This window comes from Phyllobates terribilis, unplaced genomic scaffold, assembly GCF_046119375.1.
Source record: "Phyllobates terribilis strain yellow unplaced genomic scaffold, ASM4611937v1 Scaffold_1__5_contigs__length_1240528914, whole genome shotgun sequence".
Taxonomy (NCBI): domain Eukaryota; kingdom Metazoa; phylum Chordata; class Amphibia; order Anura; family Dendrobatidae; genus Phyllobates; species Phyllobates terribilis.
Genome location: NW_027362761.1, coordinates 828519039 through 828544630, shown reverse-complemented (window position 1 = coordinate 828544630; position 25592 = coordinate 828519039). Strand labels below are relative to the sequence as shown.

The window sequence follows — 25592 nt, the reverse complement described above, 5'->3', positions numbered from 1 at the left end:
AACACGATTTATAACACAGAAAGAAAATCTATCTATATATATCTATCTATATATATACTGTATATATATTTATATAAATATATGTATAAAAACTATATTGTGGGTAACAGTAGCAAGGTCAATACAGTATGTTATGATGCTATCAGAACACAGTGATGCGACTACAATATCTATACAATGTTTTATTATATACACTGATCTTAATGTTCTTATTATCTGGCAGTTAAATGACTATTAATGCCTTTATGTCTCAGCTTAATGTGCATTACTCTTGATACTAGGCCCATCACCGTCGTATTCTTTTTAAGTGCCTTTGGTCGACACACTGGCCTTAATGTGAGTCATCAGAATTTCCTGCTAGGCCGAAAGGCCTTGGTATGTGCATCACTTGGTACACAGTGTGCTTGTCACACTGGCCATCTTCGTTCCCTGAAGCATGGCCTCAGCCCACACCCTGTACTTTACATCTACTCTGGAAGTAACGGCCCACAGGAGCGGTCCTCAGCTACAGCTGGATCGTCTCTTGAGCCTGGTTCAGCTCTGGTCACTGAAATCTAATGGCGGTGGTCACAAACTTCTACAGGTGCGGGTCACAAACTTCTACTGGCTCTGGTCACGGACTTCTACTTGCTCGGGACATGGACATCTACTGGCGTGGGGCACGGATCTTCCTCTCAGCTCCGGCCTCCTCCAGCATCTGACCTCTCTTTGACCCTTCTGTGGCGATGTTGGCTGCCACACTACCTGCCTGGTACAAGTTCTGGCACCAACTGCCCCCTTCTCGGCCTGGCCAGGCATTTTATATTTTGTAACTGCGAAACAACTGTCACCTGACCCGGCGTCGTCTTTAATCTCTTACCCGGGAACATGTCTTCCTCTTTTGGGGTTCCTACTACTGTAATCTTTGTTTGCTTTCACTTTCTTTATAGTCTTTGACCAGCAGATGGCGTTGTTCGCTTGCAGTTACTCAGTTAGGCATCAACTGTACTCGTCTTCTCTCTTTTCCACCTCTTTACGTGTCTATGGACGTCTGTGATCTCACTATTATGAACAATACGAGCCACCTACACTACTGTGTTTGTCGCACCAGAGCTGATAGATGAGCCAACTTGCTCACTCCGATATTTTGCCTGGACGTCCACCTCTTGGCTTTTGAATGGATGGAGAGGCTTCATTTTGTATTTTGTCGTGTCACTCATATAATGTAGTTTGGCAATTTTCTTGGTTGAGAGACTGCTATCGATGAGCTGGATGATGCTGTTTCTCTTTTCTTGGGAAATCTTCTTCATGGGTGCTCCTCGATTCAAACCACTGACCTATCGCTTGGGCGAATGTGAGAACATTAGGGAATGTGAGAACAGGTTGTATTTTGTAGTATACAGGAAGAAAAATATTTTTCCACCACCAGGAACAAAACAGTAACAATGCAGTGACATGACAAGAATCTGCACAACTAATCATATGCTAAATAGTTGCAAGTCACATTTACGTATAAGATTGCCAAGATGATTGTCTATAAAGTGATGGTAGTCTCACGTTCAAAGCTGCAGTGGATGGTGAGATATGGAGTCTGAAAGTCAAAAGTTCAATACATTGTTACCCTTTTGCTTGTCAATGAATGCTGGGTAATATAGCAATAGAGAAGGGGTTGTCTGAATAGTGGGCAATCCCTTTAAATCAACAAAATTAAAGTGTAATGTTGAAGTGAACATTTGGAAATCCAGTGTTTCCTTCTAAAATGGCCCAGTAGTATCCTAGGAAATAAAGAAGTTTCGTGATAATTGGAGGAAAGAGATAGTACAATAGTATAGATACAATAGTAAAGTGTCTAGTAAATGCTAGTGACACTTTGATTTCTTAAGGAGAATATGTCATGAAAAAATGACTAATTATTTAAATTAGGTGTTTGATGAATTGTCTTTTTATCACAATCTTTATTGAAAATAAAAAATAGAAATCTTTTCACTGACCATTGCTGCTTTTTAGACTCAACTTCATGTTGTTTCTTCAAATCTACATGTACATTAGCAGCAATGAGCAAAGGTTGACCCTATCTTTTGTATTGGAGCATGTAATTAGCATGTGCAAAAGTCTTTTTGAAGGGAGGGGAGCAGTGTGAACTATGAAGTCACTTATGGTGATTGGTGGATCACTTGTTACTAGCTGTGTATAAAGATATTATCTGTCATGGTAATTTTGCCTCAGATGATAAAGAGCCTGCTGAAGACTCTTCCTGAAAGGATAGGAAGTATGATTCTAAAAAAGTCACAGTGGCCAGTGTTTTAAATAAAGATCATGGTGCCAAAAACTTAAAAAAAACTGTAACACAAGCCTGATTTAAACAGTGGGTCATCTTCTAACGACACATTCCCTTAAAAGGGGTTGTCCGGTCAAAACTGATAAGTCTGCAGTCACTCTGTGTGACTGCAGACTTATGAATCCCCCCAGTGCACGCACTGTGCGCTGCGAGGATTCGCCGGTATGAGACCCAGGACCGGAAGGTATGTATGTGTTATACATATCCCCGGCCAGTGGGCGTGGCTTCACTCTCCATACATTTGTGTTGAGTGAGGCCGCGCCTTCTAGTCGGACGCTCCCACTGGCCGTCCGCGTTACTAGACGGGGCGTGGCCTCACTCAATACAAGTGTATGGAGCGAGGCGGCACCAACTGGCCGGGAGTATGTATAACTTATACATACCCTCCAGTCCCGGGTACGAAACCGGCAAATCCCTGCAGCGCACAGTGCCTGCGCTGGGGGGATTCATAAGTCTGCAGTCACACAGAGTGACTGCAGACTTATCACTTTTGACTGGACAACCCCTTGAAGCTGATATTCTATACAATTCTATAGTGCTTATTTTTATGAGGACAGTATAAGTTTCTTGGAGGAAAATTAATAAAGAACACAACCTATGTACTATATGTAGTAGTATGTGCTACGTCTGCTATTGCAGCTAAGACCTAATCACTTACTTAATTTAACGCAGTAATTTTTTGGGGGAGAAAGGATGTTAACAACAGCTACAGAGTAATAAAACAGACAGAAAAAGAAAACATTTTGAAAACCATGAGTTGATGGGAAATGTTAGTGCTGTTCTTAAAAGACTTAAAAGACTGCCTCCGAAGTCGATGAGTAATCCAAATGTCAAACACAGTCTGATGCTCCATCTGGTCCACACATTCCCTAAAGAGATGTATATTTAAGCCATGTCTCAATGATGGCACAAGTCTGAGTATTGTCTTTTAGTTGTTTTTTTATATTTCTTCTTCTTATAATAAAGGCAGTTCCATGACAACACAACATGTGAATTATGTAACAGATACAACATGCTATGTGGCAGAATCCATCATTTTCCTCTAGACATCCAAAATGATGTCCTCTTATCTGCATCTGTCAATCATGTGACATTACTTTCTGTCTCGGTGACTAGTGTCTAGTCTCCTAGCTCACCTAAAGGACGATCTGTTCATATGATGCCCGGCCTTCTTCTGTGAGCCAGAATGAAGAGCTGCTGTGTAGCTTTCATTCTGGTGAACTTGAGCCATTCATGTAATTCAAGGAGCCACATATTCAAAGGAGTTGTGACTTATTTGGAAACCCCTTTAAAGGGAGCCTGTTAGTGATATGCGAGCATGTTCTGTTAACCCTTTTGGCGAGCATGCTCAGGTGCTCGCCGACTATCTTTAGCGTGCTTGGGTGTTGTGTTTCTTAGGCATTCCTCACAACAGTCGCAAATCATGTGCACGGAGTGACTCAAACATAACACCCGAGCAGGCTGAAGATACTCGGAAAACACCTGATCATGCTCGTAAATCTCGAGTAACGAGCATGCTCGCTCATCACTAGAGCCTGTGAGAAACTTTTACAACCCCCAAAGCAATTAATAGGATTGGGTATCCCTTTAAGCTGGAAGTGCATTAGGGTAATTTTCTCTTGTATATGGCCACTGACCTGTCAATAAACCATGGGAGGGTGTTGCTAGGTAGGAAATACAGCGTGAGACTGAGCAGCTAGAAGTGCATTGTCACACCCCAATTCACTTCCAGACACAACTTCAAAATGTGATTTCTCGCTGCTGGAGCACGGCTTTCGAGTCTTAAAAGGATCAACTGTCTCATTTTTTAATGGGCTTCCAAGTCATACAAATGACTTAGGATGGGGTTAAAGTTTCTGAGAGGTTCCCTTTAAGTGTCATAGTTACAGATACAGACCTGGGATTGAACAAAGCCTAGGAAGACATACAAGAAGTGTGCAAGATGGTAAGTTGGGAGGATCAGTAGAAAATAAATATATTTTGATAGTGGTTTTGTTAGACTGGTAAAGGCCAATTTTTGGGGAGGAATTAGGTTCTGTTCACATTTGCAATTTTTTTCAAATTTGGCAGGAAGAGTAGCATCATATCCCAGAACGAAGATTGTAACAAAGCCGTGGGCTTTAGATATGATTTTATTTTCTCCCTTTCATATATTTTTCACACCAATAGTTTTTAACCTGTAACCTTAAAAGGAGTTTGATCTGACATTTGATCTGACATTAATTTACAGGATCATTAGGTCCATGTTTATTTGATTCTTTCACATGTCTATTCATGTAAAAATAAATGATGAAATATCGCAGTTATCTCATATGCTGCCATCTAGTGGCCAAAATGGATGCATTGCATATTGGTTCTGTATCTCATTTTACTGCCTACAGTAAATTGAATATTGCTATGAATAGTAGGCAGGGCATTGAAGAAAGTCCTATTGTTATGGCTCATTTAAGATGCTAAAGAGTGTGGGCAGAGCAGAATGAGAAGGCAGAGTTATCAGGAGGGCTGGGGATGGCACTACCCATCTCAAGCTGTAGACTTCTCTAAGTGTAAAAAAAACACCTTTCTTCTGCTCAATGTTAATTGATAATTAGGTTTAGATAATTTAATAATGATTGTTATTTATTCGTTCACATTACATGTTCCCAGTGCTCCGAAACTCATGCCAAATGGGGATCTTCAACTCATTCCTATTCATGTTACTTTCATATAATATGTGCTACACTAATAAAAGAGAGAGGACACATCTGGCATCATAGAGAAAAAGAAGCAATAAATACCAATAGCTGGTTACAGTATACTGTGAGATACAGACCGGCCTAAAGCCAGCCATGCACATTAGGTGGTTGTTGGCCGAACGATACCTTGGCCGATAGTTTGGCTGACAGCCATCTTGGACATCTCTCCCATACACAGGAGCTACCCCTCAGCCCAACATTTCTTGAGAAATGTCTGCTGGTGGCTTATCGTCGGAAGAGCAAAGCTATCAGCAGTCTGAAATCTAACCTGCCCGATTGACATCTCCGAAAATCAGTCGGCCGGCACTCTCATACACATTAGAATGTTGACCAAACCCATCAATATCTGCTGGTTTGGCCAACATTAGTCTACTGTTTATGGTGGTTTTAAGCTTCTTATCCTGTTATATCTATTTATCAAAGGCAGATATACCATTGGTGCAACCTGTGTCCACAACTACTCTTTATATAGCTGTATTGCTATCAAAAATAGCTATAGATTTATTTTTATCAGTTTTTTTGCCAGTTTGAAATTATTAGTGTCCTGGATCATTACAGTGTATGTAAAGATCTACTGTATGTGTAAAAGTCAGGAGGTCTAGGTACCAGCACCACCGACAATGTGGTCCCTAGAATCACTAAGTCCCCATGGTGGGTTATTGTTATCCATGTTTGATAATGTTTTTGAGGATCTAGTTCTTCCTCTTGTCAATCATGTATCTATGTCTATGTGATTATATCTGTTCCTTTCTATAAAACAATTAAAATGTTGAATTTGAAAAATATAAATAGGTAGTAAGGGATATATGGGCAATCCTTTTTGATCCCTCTATCTTCTTATCATTTTTCCAAAATATGTACCATAATTGTTCATATTCTATTTTTTTCTCTGAAAAACTAATATTTTTGGTAACTGAATATTTCTTTTTTACTTAGATTTAAACAGAATAAAACAAGGAGAATATGAACTGATAACACCGATAAGTACCGACGCCGAGGGACACCATATTTCCAATATTCTTTCCATTGGTCACAAAAAAAGATTAGCAAGAGATACATCAAGTAGTCGCCAGCCCCTATACTTTAACGTTACAGCCTTTGGAAGAGAATTTCATCTTAAATTGAAGCCGAACACTCGTCTCATCGCTCCAGGGGCTGTGGTGGAGTGGCATGAAGGGCCTGTGAATGCTGAAAACAGAAGCCATGATGGAAATGCAAACCACGTCTCAAATAGCAGTGAGGAAGTCTGGAAAAAGGAGCCATTGTGGACAAATTGTGCTTATGTTGGAGAAATATCAGATATCCCTGGAGCGTCGGTTGCATTAAGTAACTGTGATGGTCTGGTAAGATACATTTTCTAAATATCACTTTTTTTATTTTCCGTTACTGCCTGTAGTTTTAATTTTGCTGGAAGTATACCATAAAATTAATAAATAATGCAAAACATAATACAGGATTTAAGAAAAATCCCTATATTTTAGATTTATAAAAATAATTTCCGCTTGTAGTGTTCTGAGACATTGCTTTATCCTACGTTCTAAAGGAGAAATAGCACTGAATGCGGAAACGTTTTTCTCCCATTAATGTAGAGATGGTCACCTGTATCATGCCTTTTCGATTAAATTTGAACGGAAACCTCTCAGTGAAAGGGGTATTCTCAATTAAATCTGTATATATTATTTTTTATTACTTTCATAAGACTGATATTCATGTATTTGTCACACCAGTTATTTTAACCTATAACCATAAAAGGAACTTGATGTGATCTAAGCAAGTTATAACCTATTGGATGAGCGATGACTATTTGACCAATGTCACCACATATTTTTGAAATGGGGATTGATTGCATCTAGTGGAGTTAAATGGAGCAGCAGGTTTCATGTGTTGTGTTACTCAATCCCAAGTCAAAATGCCATAATTTCAATGGAGCTTTCTCCCCTGGATACATGTCCCCTATTTTGATGGTCGATCTAACAGCACTCACACCGTTCTAACAATTAACACTTACCCATCCAATTCTAAAATGCTTAGACTTGAATACTACACCTTTACTGAGTACTTTTATATGTAAAGGTAATCTGTCAGCAGGATTTCACTCCCCAAACTTTTTATATGTCCATATAGCTCTTTCAAAGACAAGTCCAGCCATACCTTTACATGGCCAGTTCATTCCTCCATTACCGAAAAATCAGCGTGTGAATGGATAAGGAAATGAGACTGAAGAGCTAATATAGATCTGAAGCCTCAGTCACTCCAGCTCTATTCCCCGCCCAGCGCCGCCTCCTCCTGCTTGACTGAGAGCCTATATGCTCTGTGACTTCAGACAAAGACTCCATCAGTCAAGCAGGAGGAGGCGACACTGTGCGGGGAATAGAGCTGGAGTGACAGAGGCTTCATATCTACAAATAGTTCTTCAGTTTCCTCAATTCAAAGTATTACTGGACTTGTCTTTGAAAGAACTACCGTATTTTTCGGACTATAAGACGCACCGGACCATAAGATGCACCTAGGTTTTAGAGAAGGAAAATAATGAAAAAAAAATGTAAGCAAAAAATGTGTTCATGATGCACTTTGAAGGGGGAGTGGGTCTTCTGCTGACACTGGTATAGGGGTAATGTCCCCCAATTCTGACAATATCCCCCATCCTGGTCTATATGCCCCCGCCTTCCTTTTATACGTGGTCCCCATCCCCATCCTGGTATACCTGGCATCCCTCCATCCTGGTATGCATGGAACCCCTCCATCCTGGTATGCATAACACCCCTCATCCTTATCCTGGTATGCATGGCACTCCTCATCCCTATCTTGGTATGCATGGCACCCCTCATCCCTGTCCTGGTATGCATGGCACCCCTCATCCCTATCCTGGTATGCATGGCACCCCTCATCCCTATCCTGGTATGCATGGCACAGCAATCCCCATCCTGGTATGCATGACACAGCAATCCTCATCCTGGTATGCATGGCACCCCTCATCCCTATCTGATATGCATGGCACCCCTCATCCCTGTCCTGGTACTCATGGCACCCCTCATCCCTGTCCTGGTATGCATGGCACCCCTAATCCCTATCCTGGTATCCATGGCACCCCTAATCCCTATCCTGGTATGCATGGCACCCCTCATCCTTACACTGGTATGTATGGCCCCTCATCCTTATCCTGGTATGTATGGCCCCCTCATCTTTATCCTGTTATGTATGCCCCCCTCAGCGTTATCCTGGTATGTATGGCCCCCTCATCTTTATCCTGGTATGTATGCCCCCCTCAGCGTTATCTTGGTATGTATGGCCCCCTCATCTTTATCCTGTTATGTATAGCCCCCTCATCTTTATCCTGTTATGTATGCCCCCCTCAGCGCTACCCTGGTATGTATGGCCCCCTCATCCTTACCCTGGTATGTATGGCCCCCTCATCCTTATCCTAGTATGCATGGTCCCCCTAATCCCCATCATGCTGCACATAAAAAAAAAAATAAACACTCCTAATCACCTTTCTTCTCTCTCCTCCAGCGCTGCGTCCTGTCTGCCCGCACTGATCTCTACATGTGAGCCGCGCATGACATCACTGACATGCGTGGCTCACAAGGAGAGATCAGCTGCCGGAAGTCACTGCTCCCCCTGCCGGAACTGTGTGACTTCATGCTCCTTCATAGACGGCACACAGCGTAGCCGCATCGCGCCTCCTGCTGCTGCCGGGCAATCTCGTGTGACCGCTTATTAAAGGGCATAAATATTCACCCCCTCTCCATGCCCATGGGCGTTGAGAGAGGTTGAATATTCATGCCCTTTAACAGCGGGCACGGGCTATTCCGGCAGCAGTAGGAGCCGTGCTGCGGCTACACTGTGTGCCGCTATTAAGGAGCATAAATATTCAGAGCTCCCCACGCCCCATGGGCGTGGGGAGCACTGAATATTCATTTTCTTTAGCAGCGGGGACAGTGTCGGCTTCAGCGGGCTGCTACTGCCTCTTGTGCCCCGCTCCTGCGCCGCTAACGCTCCCCCCACACCCCACATATATATACACCCCCCCCAACATTTAGACTATAAGACGCACCCCCCATTTTCCTCCAAAATTTTGGAGGAAAAAAGTGCGTCTTACAGTCCGAAAAATACAGTACATGCGCATATAAATCGTTTGCGGCGTGAAATCCTGCTGACAGATTCCCTTATGGGTAATTATAATGTTTGGCTATTTAGTAGATTTCTGACTTTATCAACTGGACAAGATTGTATTAGTTTATGTGTTCAAGTTTGATAAAACCAGTTGAGAATTCATCAGATATCGTAAAATCGCCTCAATATCACACTTTTAATGCTTTTTAACTCTGCACTGGACTTTATCTGGGTCCATTTTCTTTTTACCCATTGCTGAACATAGCACTTTTTAATGTTCACCCCAACCTGACGCCAGTGCCTATCACACGCGATTCGATTGAAGTTGCTTGAAGAAGTGCGATAATGAAAGCTGGTTACCGACGAGCGGAGTGCCCAGAGAACTAAAGTCTACTTTATATATTTACATGATGCACGGCTTATATGTGTTACTTACAAGCCTTTGACTTTTTGTATATTGAAATCGTAAGGAAATGTACAGGGTGGTATTTATTTCATAGTGCGTTCAAGGTAATAAGCTATGGCGTCCCGACATACACATTTCCATATTTTTCTTAGCAAAATCCACTTTATTCTTATGAATTAGTCTTTTTTTTAAAGTTACGAGTCCTGGCTAACCCTTGAAACTACAAAAATATTATACTTGAAAATGTTAAAGTGTGATCAGTATATTTTCCACGGGAGTCAAACAGGCCTTTAAATCACAAAAAAGATACTGTGTGGCTGAAATGTTTTAGGATAAAATCAGATTGAGGTCATTGCCAGGTAGACTGGAAGATACTTTGGCCTGCATCTCTATGCCACACTAAACACTATTTCTAAAAAACAGCATGAGCGGGCGGGTATTTACTGTGGTAACTCCGTGGTCTACCAGGGTAAACATTTTGAAATCCCAGATACACACTGCTTGTAACCCACATGTGCTGCAAATACTAATTCAATCAGTGTTACAGAGCAAAAAACAACAGCAGCTATTTTGTGTTCATCTAGTTACAGTAGAAACTCCCTTTCCCATGGGACCACATCTAAAAACACATTGGAAGCTGACCTTCTTCAATGGGCTGCTTAAAGAAGACTTTAATAGAAAGCTGTGCTCGTTTCTGTAGTTTATAAAAGCAATTGCTACTTGACTCCATTTGCTTTGGATTTGCATTGGCTTAAATAATTTCATCTGACACCTCTAAAAGCTGAAAAACTCAACTGATATCCCTAAAACTACATTGTTGGACATATATGTTGCAGCAAAGCATAACTCTGCCTTTGGTGGATCTTGGCACAACTCTTTCTTCATCCAAATCCAACCATCATAGTTAAATGTTTCTAGAACCCTCTTCCGTGAACACTTCTGAAACGTTTCCTGAAGTTATTGCTATTTAAAAGGACATGAAACATATGGGTAGCATCTGATAAAAAAGTAAGCAGCCTCATTAAAGAGGCTGTCTCATGAAAGCAACCTCTTTCCATATGCCCTATATCTTTGAGCTGCTAACAATCTCAAGCTAAACCTGTCAGAGTTTGTCATTCATCTTAATGGCAGCCATGGAGTACTATATACTAAAATGAATGGTTGTCCACCACTTCTATCAAAATCAAAAGTTTGTGAGGTTGACGGGAGCAGGATACACAGTGATCAGCTGATCATCTCTGGGTTTGCATTTTGAAAGCACTTGTCTTTGAACCCCTTTAAAGAAACTTATAGTTCGCCTTTTACCCAGCCAAATGATTGCTTTAAAAGAAACAACCAAATAGCACAGTGAATAGACACAAAAGAAATTGCAAGTGTAGTGGACCTTTTAGTTTTTTCTCACATTAGATGGCTGTCAACCAAACGATACTTTAGTCAATCGTTTGGTCGACAGTCATCTCTGGAGACTCTCCCATACATCTGAATGCTTGTTTGGCTGACCGCTTCTGCGTTCTCCATGAGAAAGCCACCTTCTGACATGGTGGTTTGTGGCTTATCTCCGGGAAAATAATGTGATTGGCAGTCTGAGACCAGATTTGCTCGATTGATATCTTCACCGACCATTAATTGGCCAGGACCTCCTTACATATTAGGCCATCTACCGAATCTGTCAATATTGATGGGTTTGTCCAACATTAGTCTAATGTGTAAGAGTACCATGAGGTGGCCTTAAATGTTCGTTGGGATTGGATGAAGCTGATCATGTCAAATAACTAACAATTAGTTGAATCTTAACAGGGGCTGACCAATGCTGATGAATCACACATAGTCATCATCCGGAAAAAGTCTACTTTGTTTAAAAGTCTTGTCCAATAGATTGTAGTCCATAATCCTTCCTTCTGAAAGAACGTTCACAGAAAGATAGTATGGCTTTTGCCAGGTGTAATTGAGCATGTACGGACAGTTTGGTTGACTGAAAAACCCAAAATGGACTAAAATGTGAATGACAGAGAGGAACCATAGCACAATAACTATTTAATCTGCTTGGCCACCTTTATACTTCTAAAGCATAATCTTATTTCATATACTTTCATTCATTTATAGATCTATCCATTTACAATATCTACATTTATCTATTCAATTTGACTGTTCACAAATAAATCTAGCCGAAGTAGTAAAGTAGATTTCACTATAGTATGATGAGGGTTCCAATTGATGCGGATCGTACTACGTCAAATGTTGTGCCTTTGCATTACTCCATACCTTTTTTATGATAGATAAGTAAATGCTGCACTTCTCTATTGCTATCAACCAGAAGCATACAAGATACAATTCATGAGCAATTGGGTAGATATTGTCACGATTCCACCCCTCAGTGTTTTTGGGATGCAGTTACTGATAGCTCAGCTGTCCAATCTGGTAAAGGAACCTGCTGAAGCTGTCAGTACTTTGACTGACAGCTCAGTGTCCAGTCTGTGCTGATGCAGGGGCTTGCTGAGCTGTCTGTGTTTTGATTGACAGCTCGGCTGTCCAATCTGAGACTGGGAGGTGCTGGCTGTCTCCAGGTGTTCATTGTCCCAGATGGTTGCTCTGCTACTTAGCTGGGCTGTTAGTCCCAGACCTCTGCCAGACGTACATTCAGCTCTGTTTGGTTTGTCTCTCTGTGCCTTATGTTCAGCTTGTTAATCTTTCATTGCCTGACCTTGAACCTCGTACTGACCATCTGTCTGTTTAACCCCTGTGTTCTGACCCGCTATCTTCCTGGTATTTTGACCTCGGACCGTTACCTGACTACCCCTTTGTCGCTTCCTTCTGTTTATGACGCACTCTCCCGGCTTTTGACCTCAGACTCCTCAACTATCTCAACTTTTGGATCGTCTGTGTCTCAGCTTCACAGATATCCTGATTAAACTGATCATTTTTAGTAACATAGCTCTAACAGTTGCCACAGTTAGTTAGACAGAAATTGGTCAGATAGAACATTCCTCAACTGGAACCAGGCTTGGACTGGCCCACAGGAGAATCCTCCGGTGGGCCACCACCCTCTTATATGAGCAGTACTTGGCACAATATACTTGACTCACGATGTACAGACAAAAGCAGCATCTTATTCTTTTAACAATCTACCCAGTTCATTGATATATAAATTTGTGATTGAGGATAATGTCACATTTGCATGTAGCTGAAAAGTGGGGCCCTGGAGTTGGTTACTGGTGGGCCCTTGGCACCCCAGTCTGACACTGCTTGTGTGTCTCTTGTATTCGGCGGCTCTGTGTCCCGGTCTTCAGTCTTCTATCAGGTGGTTTGTTGTGTAGGACATATACAATTTTAGTGCCCTGCCTCCATCATAGAGATCGGCCCCCCTAACAGTTGTATGTAACTTGGGACAGGAGCTGACATTATGATACCACAATGGGTGGAGATGTATGTGATCTGCTGTCTGTAAATGGCGCCCCCCATAATTCCTGCTTCTACTTGAGGAATATTGAGTTAGTAGTAATGATCACTCCCATCATTGTAACTATGTAAAAAAAAAGTCAAGACAAAAAACCTCACATGACACTTTCATTATCTTTCTTTTTATTATTTATTGAAATAGCAATAAGCAACATTGTGATAAAAATATTACTGACCCTTTTAGAAATTAAACCATAGTCACAATGACTCTAAGGTCTGGCCCCATAGAGACCACAGAACTGGCTGTGGTCACTGGGGACCGGCTGAGAGCCACTGGACCAAAAGATCCAGAGGAAGGCAAAGAAACCCCCCGGAGAGTCCTGCCTCAGGGGGGGGGGAAATTCCTTCCTGACCCCAGTTATGGCGATCGAATATTTCCCTGGATCAGGTCTGTCCTGCTGCATATTGCTGTATATCTGCATGTATTATAGGCTCAGGAGAGTCGACTTGGAAAGGAAAAGGTAAATACACCCTGTCCTAGGAGCTTACAATCTAATATACAATGTACAGGCTGCTCCTGAGAGCATGCAGAATAATCTACGCCCTGTCCTAGGAGCTTACAATCTAATATACGGTATACAGACTGCTCCTGAGGGCATACAGAATAATGTACACCCTGTCCTAGGAGCTTACAATCTAATATATAATATACAGACTGCTCCTGAGAGCATACAGAATAATGTACACCCTGTCCTAGGAGCTTAAAATCTAATATATAATATATAGACTGCTCCTGAGGGCATACAGAATAATGTACACCCTGTCCTAGGAGCTTACAATCTAATATATAATATACAAGCTGCTCCTGAGGGCATACAGAATAATGTACACCCTGTCCTAGGAGCTTACAATCTAATATATAATATACTGACTGCTCCTGAGAGCATACAGAATAATGTACACCCTGTCCTAGGAGCTTACAATCTAATATACGGTATACAGACTGCTCCTGAGGGCATACAGAATAATGTACACCCTGTCCTAGGAGCTTACAATCTAATATATAATATACAGACTGCTCCTGAGAGCATACAGAATAATGTACACCCTGTCCTAGGAGCTTAAAATCTAATATATAATATATAGACTGCTCCTGAGGGCATACAGAATAATGTACACCCTGTCCTAGGAGCTTACAATCTAATATATAATATACAAGCTGCTCCTGAGGGCATACAGAATAATGTACACCCTGTCCTAGGAGCTTACAATCTAATATATAATATATAGGCTGTCCCTGAGGGCATGCAGAATAATGTACGCACTGTCCTAGAAGCTTACAATCTAATATACAATATACAGACTTCTCCTGAGAGCATACAGAATAATGTACGCCCTGTCCTAGGAGCTTACAATCTAATATATAATATACAGGCTGCTCCTGAGTGGATGCAGAATAATGTACATCCTGTCCTAGGAGCTTACAATCTAATATATACTATACAGGCTGCTCCTGAGAGCATACAAAATAATGTGCATGTAGCACCCCGAGGGCTCGGCTGCTACAGGGGTATTGCACCTCGAACCAGAGGTGTGGTATTCCACTCCCGGGTAAGGATGGAGTGTGGACTAGAACTCAGTTAGCTGCATGCACCACATACATCCCATTTCCGGGGGACAGATCAACGGTACTCCCACCAGATAAATGTGCAGGTACGACAGCGTCTGTCCCTGGCTGGAGTGGGAGGGGGGGGGGAATATCCCAGTGGTGCAGGAGCAGAGAGGGGAGGGACTCTGGGCATAGGAAGGAGCCCATTGGTGGCTAGTCACCTGGGCTCGGGTGTCAGAGGGAGTATAAAAGGTGGGCACCATCTTAGGAGTTGAGTTCAGTCAGACAGAAGAAGAGGAGAAGAGTAGTGACAGGGAGCAGCAGCCCTGTCTGGGTGCTGCTCCTGAAGGGAGCAAGAGAGAGAAAGACAAGAGGAAAGGAACAAGGAAGGAATGGAACCTGGAGAAAGGCCCAGAGACATGAAGGAAGAGGGAACCCTAACACGCTAGGAGTCAGCGGGTGAAGGGTTGGCAGATCAGGGTACCGGATCCCGAACTGGTGGAGGCCACTTATCCTCAGCCAGGAACCGGAGGTCGTGGCCACGTCTTGGCGCGACCACTCACTACACTCACCACGAAGGCACGCCACATAGGGTCAGGGAAACCGGAGATAGGTTTCGCCACCAAAAGGCCCGAGGAAGCTGGACATGGGTGGGTCCCTAGTGGGGACGGCCAGAGAAAGGAACGGAGAAAGGAGTTCAAGGTCACACTCTGGAACTGCCTGGGGGTTGGTCGAGCCCCGTACCTGGTGGACGCAGCACGGCTCGGGTCGTCATCACCTGCAGGACTGACACTGATAACATCTGTGAGTAAAGCATTGAAAACTGCAATCAGTCTCTGTGTTCCATCGCACTACCAGCACTAAAGGTACCGGGACGCCCTTTCTATCACTCCCTTCACCCGCACCAGCTGCCCTGAGGCCATACCTCTCCCGTTGGGGGTTATACCACCATTGCTGCACACATACCACCGGCCTCAGCGGACTGTTCTGCAGCGGCGGCCTTGCGACCGCAAATCAACGGGTGGCGTAGTCGACACTTAAACAACATCTACAAAGACTGCCACACACTGAGTTTGACCACCCTGGGCACGGACCGGGTCCCCGCCACTCGGAGACTACTACCCCCATCGGATCCGGCTCCGGGTATTCCCCCCCCGCGCACACGTGCGCCGCACTACAGCACTGGCCCAGGGGGCGCGTCAACTTTGGCGTAGTCGGCAGGATTACGTGCCCGCAACCGCCGGGTACTGCGTGCCTGAAAAAAGAGACTTTTTAAACTTACCTGTGGCGAAGATTCCCGCCATCCGGCGCCATCTTCAGCCTTCTTCCCGCCATCGGTGAAGATTCCCGCCATCCGGCGCCATTTTCAGCCTTCTTCCCGCCTTCCGTGGAGTTTTCCCGCCGTTGGACGCCATCTTGAAGACGCCGCGCGAGAAGAAGAGGGGCGTGGACTCCAAAAGCGCGCGAGAACTGAAGCCCCGCCTCACGTCCGGACGTTGCGTAAGGTCCTGGAAGGAGCCCAGTGACGCCGACGTCACAGGAGCGCGACGGAAGGTCCTCAACCCTGACGATCCACTGCGGAGCCGCGGCCTACGGAAGAGGATCATCGCCAGGTAGGCCACGGTCCACTAGGGGGGAGGAAGATGTCGGATACGGAGGAGAGCTTCACCGCCACAGCCGCCATACCAGATTGCAGAGCTGCTAGCGGTGCTCCAGAAGGAAGAACCGGAGTACGCGCAGGCCGCGCTGGAAGAGCTGAACAGGAGGATGATCTGGGCGCAACGAGACGTGCTCGCCGGGTGGAAGGAGGAGTTGACCCGGCGCACGCTGACCTGCCAACCGGAGGTGCAGCCACCATCCAGCACCGCGTCGATCCCGAGAGGCAGCAGAAGCGGACCGGAGGCCGGGGACGACGCCGCGGGGGAGGCCGCAACGACAAGTAAGGGGAACGCCGTTACTCCGGGCCCTGAGGCCGCGGACCTGCCCCTACCTCGCACCGCGGGACCCGAAGCTCTGGGTGCCGCACCGCCCACCGTACCTCCACCACCAGTAGTCAGCCCTCCAGCAGCAAGCTCTGCAGCGGAGCCTCGCCCTGAACCGTGCTCCCCAACACCGGGCACGATCAGAAAGTCACCGGCCTGGTTAAAAGGCCGAGTGCCCGCGGGCGCTGCACCCCAGCCGGGGCCCCCAGTCGTGCCATCATTGGGGAAAGACCTGTATGAGCAGCACACCTGCCCGGATGGGACACCATTCGTCTGGCCGCCTGAGTACACCAACCCCCGCTCCAGGAAGAGTCATCCCGTAGGAGCAAGGGCCCCAGATGAACCGCTAATCCCAGCTCCGGAGCCCGTGGACCTCTCTTCACCCCGCTGGAGGACGCCCAATTCGAGGGGGACCCCACTGGAGAAGACCTGATGGGGTTCACTCAGGAGACCCGGGCGGGCGCCGCCCGGCGCTATGAGACCTGCCGCCAACAACTGGCAACGTTTGAGCGGGAGCGGAGAGAGAGGAAAGTGAAGGAGGAGTGGCTCCACATTAAAAACGTGGAGCAGAAGACAAGGACCCGCCAGGACCCCCCCGTACAGCTCACGGTCCCCGAGTCACCGGGACTGTTGTTAAGTTTCACATGGCATGTGGCTGGGGCATCATCCAAGACCCGAAGACCATAAGCCAGGTGTTTGTAAACAGGAGCGACGTAGAGTCCCACCTACCGGAGGGGCACAGTGGACGGGACCTGGTGCCTGGAGATACCGTCACCTATACCAGGCATAAGGGAGTGAAGGGGTGGTACGCCCTTCATGTCCACCGGGTCAAGGAAGAAGAGGAGCAATCGTACCAGGAGGAGGAGGAGAAAGAGGGCCCGGACGGGTCTGAACCTGAGGAAGAGAAAGGAGCGTGTGGAGCACACCGTTAATCGTAAACGGTAAAAGAGGAGATGTAAATAGTTACCCGACCGGGTATAAGGACTGTTGTGGGACTGTTTCCACTAAGAGTGTGGTCCCCGTTGGGACAGAAAGAGAACTGTTGCCTATTTTTGCCCTAATCCCTAACCTGACCGAGGACTGAGAGCGGTCATCCCTTCCCTCTACCTGGCCGAAGACTGAGAGCGGCCAGATCCCAAGATCCCAAGAACCCGAGAATTCAAGAATGTTTTATTTGAGAATGCCTTAATGTGAAATTTGATATGATGCCAAAGTTTTACATAGTGTTTTTGTAAAAGAGTTCCGGTGGCATTAGCCAGCTGTTGAGAAAACCTCCCATAAAGGGATGGATGAAAGTTGATGTGTTTTATGTGTACGTACACTTTAAAAATTGTTTTTACTCTATTTCAGCCCGAGGACGTGCTGTGGTTTACCAGGGGGGAATGTAGCACCCCGAGGGCTCGGCTGCTACAGGGGTATTGCACCTCGAACCAGAGGTGTGGTATTCCACTCCCGGGTAAGGATGGAGTGTGGACTAGAACTCAGTTAGCTGCATGCACCACATACATCCCATTTCCGGGGGACAGATCAACGGTACTCCCACCAGATAAATGTGCAGGTACGACAGCGTCTGTCCCTGGCTGGAGTGGGAGGGGGGGAGGAATATCCCAGTGGTGCAGGAGCAGAGAGGGGAGGGACTCTGGGCATAGGAAGGAGCCCATTGGTGGCTAGTCACCTGGGCTCGGGTGTCAGAGGGAGTATAAAAGGTGGGCACCATCTTAGGAGTTGAGTTCAGTCAGACAGAAGAAGAGGAGAAGAGTAGTGACAGGGAGCAGCAGCCCTGTCTGGGTGCTGCTCCTGAAGGGAGCAAGAGAGAGAAAGACAAGAGGAAAGGAACAAGGAAGGAATGGAACCTGGAGAAAGGCCCAGAGACATGAAGGAAGAGGGAACCCGAACACGCTAGGAGTCAGCGGGTGAAGGGTTGGCAGATCAGGGTACCAGATCCCGAACTGGTGGAGGCCACTTATCCTCAGCCAGGAACCGGAGGTCGTGGCCACGTCTTGGCGCGACCACTCACTACACTCACCACGAAGGCACGCCACATAGGGTCAGGGAAACCGGAGATAGGTTTCGCCACCAAAAGGCCCGAGGAAGCTGGACATGGGTGGGTCCCTAGTGGGGACGGCCAGAGAAAGGAACGGAGAAAGGAGTTCAAGGTCACACTCTGGAACTGCCTGGGGGTTGGTCGAGCCCCGTACCTGGTGGACGCAGCACGGCTCGGGTCGTCATCACCTGCAGGACTGACACTGATAACATCTGTGAGTAAAGCATTGAAAACTGCAATCAGTCTCTGTTTTCCATCGCACTACCAGCACTAAAGGTACCGGGACGCCCTTTCTATCACTCCCTTCACCCGCACCAGCTGCCCTGAGGCCATACCTCTCCCGTTGGGGGTTATACCACCATTGCTGCACACATACCACCGGCCTCAGCGGACTGTTCTGCAGCGGCGGCCTTGCGACCGCAAATCAACGGGTGGCGTAGTCGACACTTAAACAACATCTACAAAGACTGCCACACACTGAGTTTGACCACCCTGGGCACGGACCGGGTCCCCGCCACTCGGAGACTACTACCCCCATCGGATCCGGCTCCGGGTATTCCCCCCCCGCGCACACGTGCGCCGCACTACAGCACTGGCCCAGGGGGCGCGTCATGCACCTTGTCCTAGGAGCTTACAATCTAATATACAATATACAGGCTGCTCCTGAGGGCATGCAGAATAATGTACACCCTGTCCTAGGAGCTTACAATCTAATATACAATATACAGGCTGCTCCTGAGGGCATACAGAATAATGTACACACTTTCCTAGGAGCTTACAATCTAATATATAATATACAGACTGCTCCTGAGGGCATACAGAATAATGTACACCCTGTCCTAGGAACTTAAACTCTAATATACAATATACAGGCTGCTCCTGAGGGCATGCAGAATAATGTGCATCCTGTCCTAGGAGCTTACAATCTAATATATAATATACAGACTGCTCCTGAGGGCATGCAGAATAATGTACACCCTGTCCTAGGAGCTTACAATCTAATATATAATATACAGGATGCTCCTGAGGGCATGCAGAATAATGCACACCCTGTCCTAGGAGCTTACAATCTAATATATAATATACAGGCTGCTCCTGAGAGCATACAGAATAATGTACTCCCTGTCCTAGGAGATTACAATCTAATATATAATATACAGGATGCTCCTGAGGGCATGCAGAATAATGCACACCCTGTCCTAGGAGCTTACAATCTAATATATAATATACAGGCTGCTCCTGAGAGCATACAGAATAATGTACTCCCTGTCCTAGGAGATTACAATCTAATATATAATATACAGGATGCTCCTGAGGGCATACAGAATAATGTACACCCTGTCCTAGGAGCTTATAATCTAATATATAATATACAGACTGCTCCTGAGGGCATGCAGAATAATGTACACCCTGTCCTAGGAGTTTACAATCTAATATATACTATACAGGCTGCTCCTGAGAGCATACAGAACAATGTGCACCTTGTCCTAGGAGCTTACAATCAAATATATAATATACAAGCTGCTCCTGAGGGCATGCAGAATAATGTACACCCTGCCCTAGGAGCTTACAATCTAATATATAATATACAGACTGCTCCTGAGAGCATACAGAATAATGCACACTCTGTCCTAGGAGCTTACACTCTAATATATAATATACAGACTGCTCCTGAGGGCATGCAGAATAATGCACACCCTGTCCTAGGAGCTTACAATCTAATGTATAATATACAGGCTGCTCCTGAGGGCATGCAGAATAATGTACGCCCTGTCCTAGGAGCTTACAATCTAATATATAATATACAGACTGCTCCTGAGAGCATACAGAATAATGTACACCCTGTCCTAGGAGCTTACAATCTAATATACAGTATACAGGCTGCTCCTGAGGGCATACAGAATAATGTACACCCTTTCCTAGGAGCTTACAATCTAATATATAATATACAGGCTGCTCCTGAGGGCATGCAGAATAATGCACACCCTGTCCTAGGAGCTTACAATCTAATATATAATATACAGGCTGCTCCTGAGGGCATACAGAATAATGTACACCTTGTCCTAGGAACTTACAGCCTAATATATAATATACAGGCTGCTCCCGAGGGCATACAGAATAATGTACACCCTGTCCTAGGAGCTTACAATCTAATATATAATATACAGGCTGCTTCTGAGGGCATGCAGAATAATGTACAACCTGTCCTAGGAGCTTACAATCTAATATATAATATACAGACTGCTCCTGAGGGCATACAGAATAATGTACGCTCTGTCCTAGGAGATTACTATCTAATATATAATATACAGGCTGCTTCTGAGGGCATGCAGAATAATGCACACCCTGTCCTAGGAGCTTACAATCTAATATATAATATACAAGCTGCTCCTGAGGGCATACAGAATAATGCACACCCTGTCCTAGGAGCTTACAATCTAATATACAATATCTGAAGGTAGTTTACCAGGGAGTGGCAGCAGTAGAACGGGGTCATGGGAGGCAGTGTCGCTGCTTCAGGAGGCCGGTGTTGGCGGGCCCTGGGCTCTCATAAGATGTCGGCGCCGGTGAGCTGAGTCCCTTTTCCCATTGATTGCCCTGCAGTGGGCTTTGGGAAAATGGACGCTGGAGGTGGTGCATGCATCTCCCGAGATCTCAATCTGCGCATGCGTCGCCTCCAGCGTCAATTTTCCCAAAACCCACTCCAGGGCAATCAATAGGAAAGGGGACTCTGCTCAAAGGCGCCGACATCTTATAAGAGCCCAGGGCCCGCAGCATTGCCCCATTCCATCCGCTGCTGGCCCCCTGAAGCAGCGTTCGAATCTCCTGTGTCCCTGCTCCATAACAGCCGTCCCCCGGCAACCTACCGTTAAACTATAAGAGGCGCCACCATTTTATTTAAAAAAAATATTTTCCACCCCAAAATTTGGGTTGCGTCTTATGGTCCGGTGCATCTTATAGTCTGCAAAATATGGTAATGCCAATGCAAGTCTATGGGTCTGTGAAAAAATTGGACCGCACTTTGATGACATCTGAGTGTGGCCCGATTTTCTCCTCTCCACGTCAGAGAAAAACTGATGCCACTCTGATCAAAGTCTGATCAGAGTCTATAACTCTATTACATCAGCTGCCGTTGCTTTAATTCTGATCATGATATCCTGTGGTCCTGATATTCTGGTCCTCCGGTCAAGCTACTACGTTCTCAGTTGTTTCTGCTCGGCCATCCTGCTGCGCCACCGTCATCTGTCCGTGCTTCATTACAGCTGTTCATCTGAACCATATGAGACATAACACCTATCATTACAAAAAAGTGGATTAAATGATAGGTCCTATATAAGGAATCATCCTGATACACAAGAGAGGACACGTTGCTCAGAGATGTTTGCTGAGATTTTTTAGGGGTAAATGGTGGAGTTCTAAACCACAAATGTGTGAATGGGGCTTAGTGTTCAGTGAACAGCTACCTACATGGACTTGTCTTCTTCAAGCTGCTGCCTCTGGGACACAAGATGGTTCAGGAGTAGAACTGTATACATTCTGTACCAATTGTGATGTCATGTGATATCTATGATGTCATGTGCCCTGTGATGTCATGTGATATCTATGATGTAATGTGCCCTGTGATGTCATGTCCCCTGTGATGTAATAATAACTGCCACTGCTGTGTTATGTATCAAGTTTCCAACATCAAGGAAGTGTTGAATTAATAAAACAAAATCACAGGCTGCAAATAACCACCAGCCTCATTTTTAATTGATCAAAGAGAAAGCGCTGCACTACTGGAAAGGTGCTCGGGTAGGGTCCAAACTCAAACTTGTATGAGAAAAACCTTGGCACTCAAAATGATATCTTTGCAACAAATTTAATGCAGTCCAAAGAAATAATAACAAACGTTTCGGGCAATTTAGGCCTCCATCAGTGCAATCCGACTGCTGGAGAAGCCAGGAGTAGAGGGGGACAAGGGGCTGCAGACACCCGAACGAGCGATGGACACCGCGTCCTAGCCCCACATTTCCTTGCCTTGAGTGACACAGATCTGTGACCCTCAACACTAGAGACACTGCATTCCTCCTCTCCCTCTACTCCTGGCTTCTCCGGCAGTCGGATTGCACTGGTGAAGGCCTAAATTGGCCGAAACTTTGTTATTATTGCTTTGGACTGCGTTAAATTTGTTGCAAAGATATCATTTTGAGTACCGAAGTTTTTCTCATATAATTTTTAATTGAGTCATGCCGCACGTTATAACCTAAACATTTCCATCCTTTTATTCTAATCCGCATCACCTGCTGTTCTATGAACTAAAGGAAAACTCAGGACGCCATACTGCAATTCCTGATCATGATAAACCGTCAGTTCCTGGTCACCCTGATCCAACACGACCAAGAGAATGACACGACAATGGAGAACTGTACCAGTCTGCAATTACATTTATGTTATGAAAACGCTATGTTTTGACAGCATTAATGGCAAAGCTACTCAAAAATACAACCAAATGGAGTTGTCTCAACTGGCCCACCCCTTTCTATAGGCTTTTATTAGAGCACATGGGTGTCATAGAGGGCAAAACCAGCCGATTGCTGAGCGTCTTCAAGACCCCTGACAGTTGATCGACCAGCAAGTCCTCATTTAGGGAAGGGGTTGTCCAGATGGGTAACCCCTGTTAGGCCGGGCTCACACTGCCTTACTAAAGGACTGAAATGTGCAGATTTTCCTTGGAATCTGGTCAATAACATTTTTTTAAATCATAGAATCATTATAAGAATCACAGCACAGGACACATGATCCAGCGCCATTTGCTGAGATTTTCAGGTTAATGATGCAGTTCTGAATCCCACTACAAACCCCCCATCTATACAATGTATGAGTGAGGATGTAAGTGAAGACTTCCCTACCTGGACTTGTTTCCTGTAAGCTGTCCTAATGAAACAAGATGGCTCAGGTGTTACACTTTGTACATTCTATACCAATTGTGATGTCATATGATGTCTATGACATTTAGTGCTTTGTGATGTCATCAAAACTGTCTGTTTAACCCCTTCCAACCCAATGACATACTTTGATTTTGTGAACAGGCTATTTGGATGCAACAGCGCAGACAATGAAGGGACAATGGTAATCATCCAAACTATAACTATAGGGACACACACACACACATATATATATTGGCTCAGGCTGGCCCACTGGGGGACCGGAGGATCGTCCGGTGGACCCACATGCTGGCACTGTCAGCTGTCTACAGACTACAGCTACAGGCAGAGCGGTGATAAAATGCCAGCTGATCGGAACAGTGTTCCGTTCAGTACACATGAGCTGCAGAAGAGAGAGATTCACCGATGGCAGCACTCCCTGGTTGTTCCAGGTGCGGTATCGCAGTCTTCAGGATCCAACAGGATTGATCAGTGTTCTCGTCAGTCTGCAGCTGAAGAGATTCAGTGACCCGTGCTCTTGTCTCCCGAGATGTCTAATGCTGGGAGAAGCAGTCTGCAGTACTCAGTGGCACTAGCACATGACATACTGCAAGCACGGCAGCTCACACGTGTTAGTGCTAGTGATTACTATTCACCATTCCTCCCAGCATTAGACATCCAGGCAGAGTGCATGGGTCACTGAAACTCCTGCTACAGACAGCAGATCACTTCTATTACTGACAGACTGCTGATCAATAATGCTGGATCCTTGTCACTGCGATACCGTACCTGGAACAACCAGGGAGAGCAGTGCTGCTGTTGGTAAGTCTAACAGTGATTGGTAGCAGCGCAGCCAATCAGTGTTAGCTCTGTTTGTGGCCTGTTCCCTGTGCTGACAGCAGAGCTCAGGTCATGAGTAGTGTTGAGCATTCCGATACTGAAATATCGGGTATCGGCCGATATTCGCGGTATCGGAATTCCGATACTTAATTCCGATACTTTTACAATATCGAATACCGGAATCGGAAGTTCCCATAATGCCTGCGCTCTGCAGTGTCTCTGAAGCATGACAAGCTGGATGGCAGCTCTCAGCTGCGATCCAGCCTGTCATCAGAATGCCATCGCAGCGTGAGAGAATTCTCCTGATTGTTTAAAAGCCGGCGGGCGGTAAAAAGCCGGCGGCTTTTAAACAATCACACAGCCCCATACTGCTTCCCTGCAGCCTCCCACCCCGATCCTCCGCTCCCCTTGCCACCTCCCATCCCGATCGTAAGTTAGGACCGGGCGGGGAGGGCAGCACCAAGGAGCGGGGAGCGAAGGACCCGGGCGGGGAAGCCGGCAGTGAAAAGACTTCACCGCCGGCTTTCCCGTTCTGTGCTGCGCTTTCCCGCTGGTTATTTCAAATGAACAGCTGAGGTATCAGGTGATGCCGATCAGCTGTTCATTTTAAGTCGCAGCGGTGCCCTCAGAGGGTTCATGTGAGTTCATGCTTGACTGCATTGCATGAACTCACATGAACTTTCCCACGGCCGCACAGGTCAGCCACACCTCCCAGACCATCAGCCCGTCATGATTGGTGTGTGTGGGTGTCTGTGCGGGTGTGCGCGGTGTGTGTGTGGTGTCTGTGCGATGTCTGCGGGTGTGCGCGGTGTCTGTGCGATGTCTGCGGGTGTGTGCGGGTGTGCGCGGTGTCTGTGCGATGTCTGCGGGTGTGTGCGTGCAGGCAAACATAGGCCGATGTGACACTACTACTCCCATCGGCCTATGTCTGTCCCCCGTCCACTCGTGCCAGCAGGATCAGCTTGATGGGAGCAGTAGTTCCCATCAGCCTGATCTTGCTATTTAAACTGCCCCATATGTTATTTTGGCCCACATAGGTTTATATTTTTGCCCCTATACGTGTTTTTTTTAGGCCCCCATATTTTTTTTTTGTTTTTGGTCCCCATTAAATTTTAAATACATGTCATTGGTGGCCAGTGGTTACCTAAAATAAATTAGTTTATACATTACATGTCCCTGCCGATCGCCACCTAAAATAAAGTAAAAAATAAAAAACTACACCTATACTCACCTAGACACCTAA

General features: G+C 45.7%; 1 protein-coding gene across 3 annotated transcripts in view; it reads left to right on the top strand.

Annotated features, from left to right (window-relative positions):
• Window positions 1–25592, top strand: part of ADAMTS3 (ADAM metallopeptidase with thrombospondin type 1 motif 3) — a 293692-nt gene that overhangs the window by 16665 nt on the left and 251435 nt on the right. For all 3 annotated transcript variants that reach the window (XM_073637902.1, XM_073637907.1, XM_073637898.1), the window contains exon 3: window positions 5989–6395. In XM_073637902.1, the coding sequence (XP_073494003.1) occupies window positions 5989–6395 (407 nt within the window). The remainder of the gene's footprint in view (window positions 1–5988; window positions 6396–25592) is intronic.